Source organism: Somniosus microcephalus, chromosome 4 (genome assembly GCF_052327205.1).
Source record: "Somniosus microcephalus isolate GS21.2 chromosome 4, FLI_Smic_1.0, whole genome shotgun sequence".
Taxonomy (NCBI): domain Eukaryota; kingdom Metazoa; phylum Chordata; class Chondrichthyes; order Squaliformes; family Somniosidae; genus Somniosus; species Somniosus microcephalus.
The window spans coordinates 242542753-242551368 of NC_140990.1; the positions used below are offsets into that span (position 1 = coordinate 242542753).

At 49.2% G+C, this 8616-nt stretch overlaps 1 protein-coding gene across 3 annotated transcripts in view; it reads left to right on the top strand.

Annotated features, from left to right (window-relative positions):
* The window catches only part of LOC147120311 (cytochrome c-like), a 38486-nt gene extending 36694 nt beyond the window's left edge, over positions 1-1792 (top strand). For all 3 annotated transcript variants that reach the window (XM_085986087.1, XM_085986088.1, XM_085986085.1), the window contains exons 2-3: positions 79-254; positions 336-1792. In XM_085986087.1, coding sequence (XP_085842213.1) covers positions 86-254; positions 336-481 — 315 coding nt within the window. In that variant the 5' untranslated portion in view covers positions 79-85 and the 3' untranslated portion in view covers positions 482-1792. The remainder of the gene's footprint in view (positions 1-78; positions 255-335) is intronic.
* The last annotated feature ends 6824 nt before the right edge of the window (positions 1793-8616 follow it).

Consider the following 8616-nt stretch of genomic DNA (forward strand, 5'->3'; position numbering starts at 1 on the left):
ATCAATTCATTTTCAAATTGACAGCAAGTTACTACAGTTCACGCACAATCCCTAATGTTTTCCTTTTTGTCATGTTAGAGTCTAAATGGGTGATCTAGAGAAAGGAAAGAAAATCTTTGTGCAGAAGTGTACTGTGTGTCACACTATTAAAAAAGGTGGAAAACATATGGTTGGCCCAAATCTCTCGGGTCTTTTTGGGCGTAAATCCGGGACAGCTGCAGGATATGCCTACACTGATGCAAACAAGAATAAAGGTAGTGCAATTTAGACTGCAACTTTGATGTTTGCATTTCAGTATTATTTGTCCCTGAACTAAAATATGCATTTATATGCAGGCATCACATGGGGAGAGAGCACTCTAATGGAATATTTGGAGAACCCCAAAAAATATATTCCTGGAACAAAAATGCTCTTTGCTGGTATCAAGAAGAAAAGTGAACGTGCTGACCTCATTGCTTATTTAAAGAAACCATCATCATAATGAAAGCTTTAATTAAATGCTGGATTTAATTTTGAAATGTATTTTTTTTTTGTCAGTCATTAAAACTTTAGTCAAGAGTAAAGCACTCCAGCAATTCAGCTGCTTATCTATGTTCAGTGCTAACTTGTCAATTGTTTTTAATTACTGTAATGGAAATGATTTAATTGTGTAACAAACTTTCAACTTTTAAAATAAAGTTAAGTACATTTTCAAAATGCCTTAATAATATGAAAATAGTTTGTTCCAGGCCATATGTTACCTTGAGTTTGCAAGAAGTGGCTAAGTGGGACTGTCTTCTTGGTGAAGTGTAAGCAGCATGCCTAAGTAACTCTTCCAAGGTCTATTGACTGGTCTTCTTGAATGAGTGTGTCAGGGCAGACTGCATCTAATAAGACATACCTGCCTTTGTGCATGCTTGTGGAACTACTCATTCTCTAATTCCCTGAGGGCAAGAGGGATTCTCAGAGGAATGCCCATCTAAATGGCATTCATTGCTTAAATTAATAAAATTCCCTTCAAAGATACAAGGTGAAAAATAAAGTAAAGCAATACAAAAACAAAAGCAACCCAAAAAGCCAAAAATAGTAGTAGTTCACACTCACTTCCAACCCAGTTAAACATACCTTCAAGGAATTCAGATTGAAATGCCAGGAAATGAGTTTTAAAATGTGTTGATGATGACAGTGTTTCTGGGGCAAACCATGAAAAATGCAGGATACGGACACCTTAGCCTTGGCTTTACAGCGCGTCACAGATCTGTACCAACCTGCTCTCCAGCAGATTGGTAGGAGTGAAGTGTGGCTGGCCCATGAGAGGGATGATGTTGAAATGGAACATGGAAGTGGGGAATAAAAACAGAAAATGCTGGAAATACTCAGCAGGTCAGGCAGCATCTGTGGAGAGAGAAACAGAGTTAACGTTTCAGGTCGATGACCATCAGAACTGGAAGTGGGGACTCCACTCAAAGTGCTCGCATTACTCACCTGTTGCCAGCCCGTACCCGACATGCTGCCTCCTCTCCCGATGGTCGAATCTGCCCCTGCACAGATGCAGGTGGAGCAGTCTTCAGCGGGGCCCTCACAGGCTCCAACACTCAGAGGTCGTCAGCCAAGAGCATCTCAACAATCAGAGCAGAGCCCTGAGCAGCCTGCCTCTACCTCTGCTGAAGCCACAGGGGTTGCACCACATAGGAGCGGTAGGAAAAGGAAGAGTAAAGCTTTGTAGTTCACCAAGGAATGCATATGGACATTTGAGGAAATGTTCTGTTGGAAAGTTTCCATTGTTTAGTACAATCACATAAAATGTATTACTTTGCACCATTTTCCTGTGTTGCCCATTCTTGGTTGCCAAGTGGCAACTTGCCTTTTCAGTTGCTTGTTGATGAATGGGAAGACATGAATTAACGGGGCTCAATGAGGGATGTGCAATCGGATGGTTGGTTACATGACTGCTTTGTGTCATTGGGATTGGAGATGGAGGGATGGAGGGAGAGTGGTTGTTGGATGTGATTGTTATATTGGGCCAGTGGTAGTGACTAACTGAAAATTACAGCTATAAGGGAATCCCAGGCAGCAATGTGAGCGGTTGGTGCTGTGTTGGGGTCATAAGAACATAAAAATTAGAAGCACAAGTATGCTATATGGCCCCTCGAGCCTACTCTGCCATTCAGAAAAATCATGGCTGATCTTCAACCTCAACTCCACTTTCCTGCCCTATCTCTATATCCCTTGATTCCCCTAGAGTCCAAAATTTATCTACATCAGCCTTGAATATACTCAACGATTCAGCATTCGCTGCTCTTTGGGGTAGCGAATTCCAAAGATTCACAACCATCAATTCCTCCTCATCTCAGTCTTAAATGGCCGTCCCCTTATCCTGAGACTATGCCCCCTAGTTCTAGACACTCCAGCCAGGGGAAACAACCTCTCAGCATCTACCCTGTCAATCCCCCTCAGAATCTTATATATTTCAATGAGATCACCTCTCATTCTTCTAAACCCCAGAGAGTATAGGCCCAATCTACTCAATCTCATCATAGGACAACCCTCTCATCCCAGGAATCAATCTAGTGAATCTTTGTTGCACCGCCTCCAAGGCAAGTATATCCTTCCTCCGATAAGGAGATCAAAACTGTGCACAATACTCCAGATGTGGTCTCACCAAAGCCCTGTACAATTGTAGCATGACTTCCTTACCCTTGTACTCCAACCCACTTGCTATAAAGGCCAACATGCCATTTGCCTTCCTAATTGCTTGCCGTACCTGCATACTAACTCTGTGTTTCCTGTGGGAGGATATCTAAATCTCTCTGAACAACATTTAATAGTTTCTCACCATTTAAAAAAATATTCTGTTTTTCTATTCTTCCTACCAAAGTGAATAATCTCACATTTCCCCACATTATACTCCATCTGCCATTTTAATACCCACTCACTTAACCTGTCTGTATCCCTTTGCAGGCTCTTTGTGTTCTCTTCACAGATTACTTTCCCACCTAGCTTTGTATCGTCAACAAACTTGGATACATTACACGTGGTCCCTTCATCTGTCATTAATATAGATGGTAAATAACTGAGGCCCAAGCACTGCTCCTTGCGGCACCCTAGTTACAGCCTGCCAACTGGAAAATGACCTGTTTATCCCTACTCTCTGTTTTCTGTCTGTTAACCAATCCTCTATCCATGCTAATATATTACCCCCAACCCCATGAGCCCTTATCTTGTGTAATAACATTTTATGTGGCACCTTATCGAATGCCATTTGGAAATCCAAATATACTACGTCCACTGGTCCCCCTTTATCGTACTAATTACATCCTCAAAAATGCTTAACAAACTTGTTAAACATGACTTCCCTTTCATAAAACCATGTTGACTCTGCCTAATCATATTATGATTTTCTAAGTACCCTGTTACTACTTCCTTAATAATGGATTCCAGCATTTTCCCGATGACTGATGTCAGGCTAACTGCCCTGTAGTTCCCTGTTTTCTCTCTCCCTCCTTTCTTGAATAGCAGGGTTACATTTTCTACCTTCCAATCCATTGGAACTGTTCTAGAATCTCGGGAATTTTGGAAGATCATAACCAATGCATCCACTATCTCTGCAGCGACTTCTTTTAGAACCCTGGGATGTAGGCATCAGGTCCAGGGGATTTGTCGGCTTTTAGTCCCATTAGTTCCTCAAGTACTTTTTCTCTACTGATATTAATTACTTTAAGCTCCTCACTCTAATTAGCCCCTTGGTTCCCCACTATTTTTGGTATGCTTTTTGTGTCTTCTACCGTGAAGATAAACACAAAGGGCTTGATTTTGCCAGGTCTGAGGAGGCAGGATTGGAGGCGTGTGAGGTGTTAAAATCGCAAGAAATGGCAGGCGGCTCCAATCCCGCCTCCGAGCAATTTTCCCAGAATTGGGGTTTCAGATCCCGCTTCCATCCCACCACCAAGAGGCAGGATAGGCCCTTAAGGCCCTTAACAACCAGTTAATTGCCTCTATTATCCCATTTTGAGAGGCCTTTCTGATTTTAACACTTTTTCTCTGTCCTGCATTTCTCCTCTGGAACACGCCAATTAATCCTGGCGGCCTCACAAGTGGACTGCTTACTAATAGCTGCAGCTCCACCATTAAAAAGGAGTTTTCACCAATGATCATTTGCAGGTGGCAGAACTTTGTTGTCTCAGGTCTGGGGAAACTTTTAGCAGGCATACTCATTGTTGTGGAAGTTTGGAGCCTGACACCCATCTCCAGTGTGACCTCCTGGGAAACCGCTCTCCCCACCTTGACTGAACGCTTCCTCAACTGAGGCATATGTCAGAAGCATGGGAACCATTTATTTCCTTTCCTCCTGGACATCAGATGCGGACGAAGACCAGCCGTGGAAGCAGCAGAACCTTGAACAACAGCAGCACCAACAGCAGGAGCAACAACAGTAGCGCCAAGCTGCTGCACAGGCCAGAAGGTGCCAGCGCGCAACCACATTGCTGCCTGGGATGCACTCATGTTGGCCAGATTTGCTTAGCCTCCACAATCAAACACTTTTGCCTCACACATTCTTACTAGAGCATTGATAATGGACAAGAACCTGTGGATTCCTATTACTCTGACCACCATACTTACAATTGCAAGTCGCTCTAAGCCCTCAATGTGGAAGTCCCATTTGCAAAATGACACAGGCCACAACTTCAACAGTTTGCCATCAGAATTTTTTTTATCAAAACAAGCAACTGATGGCATTTCAAAAATAAACAACATAATATCCAAGTGACTACCCTTGTGACTACTTGTGCATTATCTTCCACTTACGTGTGCTCCTATGTGGTGCTTCCCCTGTGGCTTCAGCAGATGTGGAGGCACCTTGCTCACTTTCTTGCTGCTCCTGTCTCGAAACTTTTGGCGGCTGTCCTCTAGGGTTGCAGCAGTGACAGTGTGGACCTGGGAGGAGCGGCGGCGGTGATAAAAGGCGACCCCAAGGCGCAGGTAGGCCCCACAGCAGCGGCAGTGTGGACCTGGGAGGAGTGGCGGCGGCGATAAAAGGCGAGCCCGAGGCGCAGGTAGGCCCCACAGCAGCAGCAGCGGCAGTGCGGACCTGGGAGGAGCGGCGGCGGCGATAAAAGGAGAGCCTGAGTTGCAGGTAGGCCCCACAGCAGCAGCAGCGGCAGTGCGGACCTGGGAGGAGCAGCAGCGGCGATAAAAGGAGAGCCCAAGGCGCAGGTAGGCTTCCCAATCTCAGAGCTCCGAGAGTGGGAGAGAGAAGTAAAAAGTAATCGAAGTGTGACGTCACCAGAAAGCAGGTAAGTGATTGGTTGGTGAGTATTTCCCTCTCGTTTTTTCCAAACTTAAATTTTGTGGTTTATAGTTTCTAGGGTCTCTGTTGTGTAGCGGGGACTGTTAAACAAGGGTCTTTGAGTATATCATTTAATTGGTGGGATTGATTTGATTTAATTTAATTTGAATTAATTAAAGGGTAGGTCATGGCAGGACAGCTCGGCGCCGTGGTATGCTCCTCCTGCACCATGTGGGAAATCAGGGACACTTCCTGTGTCCCTGACGACCATGTGTGCGGGAAGTGTATCCAGCTGCAGCTACTGACTGACCACATTGCGGCGCTGGAGCTGCGAGTGGATACATACTGGAGCATTTGCGATGCTGAGGACATCGTGGATAGCACGTTTAGGGAGTTGGTCACACCGCAGGTAAAGGCTGCACAGGTAGGAAGAGAATGGGTGACCACCAGGCAGAGTAGTAGGCACAGGCAGGTAGTGCAGGTGTCCCCTGTGACCAACCCCCTCTCAAACAGATATACCGCTTTGGATATTGGTGAGGGAGATGGCTTATCAGGGGAAGGCAGCAGCAGCCAACTTCCTGGCACCATGGGTGGTTTTGCTGCACAGGACGGGAGGAAAAGTAGTGGGAGAGCTATAGTGATAGGGGATTCTATTGTAAGAGGAATAGATAGGCGTTTCTGTGGCCGCAAACGAGACTCCAGGATGGTATGTTGCCTCCCTGGTGCAAGGGTCAAGGATGTCTCGGAGCGGCTACAGAGCATTTTGGAAGGGAGGGTGAACGGCCAGTTGTCGTGGTGCATATAGGTACCAACGATATAGGTAAAAACCGGGATGAGGTCCTAAAAGCTGAATATAGGGAGTTAGGAGGTAAATTAAAAAATAGGACCTCAAAGGTAGTAATCTCAGGATTGCTACCAGTGCCACGTGCTAGTCAGAGTAGAAATAGAAGGATACTTCAGATGAATACGTGGCTAGAGGAATGGTGCGAGGGGGAGGGATTCAAATTCCTGGGACATTGGAACCGGTTCTGGGGGAGGTGGGACCAGTACAAAATGGACGGTTTGCACCTGGGCAGGACTGGGACCGATGTCCTAGGGGGAGTGTTTGCTAGTGCTGTGGGGGAGGGTTTAAACTAAAATGGCAGGGGGTTGGGAACCTGTGCAGGGAGACAGAGGAAAGGGAAACAAGGATAGAAGCAAAAGACAGGAAGGAGAAAAGCAAAAGTGGCAGTCAGAGAAATCAACGGTTTAAATCAAACATGGCCACAGTAAATAATTCTAAAAAGTCTGTGGCCTAGAAATTCAGTATAGCCAGTTTTGGGGCGCTAACGTTAGCGCCCGCCCGACTTTAGCGCCCGCCCCAAAGTTGCGCCCCCTTCGCCGAAATTCAGTTGCTTCGCCCTAAGAGGTTGCTGGAGCGCTAAAAGAGGCGTTACACGACTATCTTTAGGCGCTAAGCCGGCGGTGCAGAGGGATAGCGCCGAGGCAGGGCGCAGCGCGGGTGCGGTCATTTTTTGATTGACAGCAGACCCCGTGGCGCCGGCCAGCTCTTAAAGGGGGAAGGGACGATTTGGTCTGCTGCCACGCCCTGCACACTGCAGCTTTCAAACTAGGCCTCAACACTGCTGCTGAGGCCAAGGAGCCATGGCAACGCATGATAAGGCCCGTGAGCGTGCCCTGCGCTTCTCAGAGCGTGATCTGGATATCATGCTGACAGCATTGGAGAAGAGGCGCAGGATCTTGTTCCCAGACAATGGCAGGAATCCCACCCACCGCGTCTACACCAAAGCCTGGAGGGAGATCGCCACCAGGGTGTCGTCCTACGGCGATGCCCCCAGGGACAAGGTGCAATGTCGGAAGAAATACAATGACCTGACCAGGATTGTCAGGGTGAGTACCCTTTCCACTCTCCTCCTCATTCTTGCATGTACACCTGACATGATGGGCAAAGGGACCTGAAAGGCCTAATGGGCAGCCCTCAGCCAGCAGCTTTGGGACAGTCATGAGCATCAATTGCACATTCTGCACTTTACACACTGGCCAAGCTATTCCACCATGAGAGGCAGTGCACACTAGATCAGGGCTACACTCTGGCCAAGCTATTCCACCATGGGAGGCAGTGCACACTACGTCACGGCTACACACCGTACTTAGAGCCCGTCCTTTCTCTTGCAGGCTAAACTTGCGAATAATCGCAAGCGCCGCGACATCACCGGGGGAGGCCGCGCCAAGTTCCAGAAGCTCACTCCCCTGGAGGAGCGCGTGAGTGGCCTCATGGGAGGCCGCGTGATTGTGCCCAGAGCGTGCGGAGAAGCTGACCCTCCGCTGCCCGGCAATGGTAAGGACCTCGCCTTTTGGCCCTCTCTCGTCACACTTGCGCATCCGAGCTACCTCCTTTGCCACTGTGCCACCAATGCGCTGAATGCCACCAGTCATGACTCCCTCGCTGACGCCCTCTCCTCACTCTGAAGCTACTCTTCTGCCTTCCTGCTTTCAGCTGGTGACGAAGAGCTCCCTGAAGCTGCCAGTGACAGCCCCTCCGAACAGGAGGAGGAGGAGGAGGAGGAAGAAGAGCAACCCGGACCATCAGGGGAGGACTCAGGTCCCGCAGCAGAGGGCGAAGTGTTGGACACGTCTTCCCTGGACGAGAGCCTGGAGCAACTTTCGGAGGGGAGTGCAGCTGCTGGGACCAGAGGTGTCCAGCCACCCAGGAGGGCTGCGGGTGGGCCGCGGCCTTCCCCCCCCCAGAGGGGGGAAGGATCGGAGGGGAGTGCAGTTGCTGTGGACATTCGGCGCCAGCAACGTGCCAAGGGTCGCCTAGCTCGGACCCCTGCTCCCCAGCGGGAGAGTCCCACCTCCAGTCCGGCCACCTTCACCTCGGAGGAGGTGCGCCAGCTGGACCAAATGGCCGAGGGTTCGGACCGCCGCCACACAGAGCTCATGCAGGTGGTGGGACGGATGCCTGAGGCCATCGAGTCGCTGGCGACCAGTGTGCGGGAGTTTGGGGCATCAAATGCCGAGAGTGGCCGGATGATGATGGAGGTAGTGGAACGGATGCCTCCGGCGATGGAGTCGCTGGCTGATGCCGTCAAGTCAGTGGCGGATGTGATGCGGGCGCAGACCAGGGCAACAGGGGCACTCACTGCTGCCACACGCGCTGCCTCAGCCAGGCATCGCCAGGACACCCGCCGCGCTGCAGCAGCACAGCGATCCGCCCTTCGGCTGATTGGTGCGGATCGTGCAGTGCGTGCCCGGGCGAGTGCCAGCGTGCAACATCACCAGCCAGCGCCTCCAATACGCCAGCTTGCCCACATTGCGCCATCCGTCGCCGCCACTCCCCCAGTGGAGCG